The 282-nt window shown below is 63.5% G+C and overlaps 1 protein-coding gene across 1 annotated transcript in view; it reads right to left on the bottom strand.

Annotated features, from left to right (window-relative positions):
* Window positions 1-271, bottom strand: part of LOC104079548 (myeloid-associated differentiation marker-like) — a gene marked incomplete at its 5' end in the record, with an annotated part of 585 nt that extends 314 nt beyond the window's left edge. Inside the window, one exon of the mRNA XM_009581619.1 lies at window positions 2-271. Coding sequence (XP_009579914.1) covers window positions 2-271 — 270 coding nt within the window. The remainder of the gene's footprint in view (window position 1) is intronic.
* Window positions 272-282: the final 11 nt, after the last annotated feature.

Genomic DNA, 282 nt, shown 5'->3' with positions numbered 1-282 from the left:
TCTTCTCCAGCGGGCAGGGCATGTAGGTGAGGCACCGGCCAATGGTGAAGATGATGACGAGGAGAGTGACGATGAAGCAGATGGAGTAGACGGCCACGCACCACTGCAGGCCGGCTTCCAAACCGGTATCCAGCAAGGAGAAGATGAGACAGGCCACGTAGGCTTCAAACACCTTGAGGAGCCCGGGCACGGTGGAGAGGAAGCTGCTGATGTCCCCCGGCTTGGCGCGGGTGAGCCCCACCTCGAGGGCGTAGGCGAGGAAGCAGAGGCAGGGGGGGGGGG

The sequence above is a fragment of the Fulmarus glacialis genome, unplaced genomic scaffold (assembly GCF_000690835.1).
Source record: "Fulmarus glacialis isolate BGI_N327 unplaced genomic scaffold, ASM69083v1 scaffold22517, whole genome shotgun sequence".
NCBI lineage: Eukaryota > Metazoa > Chordata > Aves > Procellariiformes > Procellariidae > Fulmarus > Fulmarus glacialis.
This window is presented reverse-complemented; position numbering and strand designations above follow the sequence as displayed.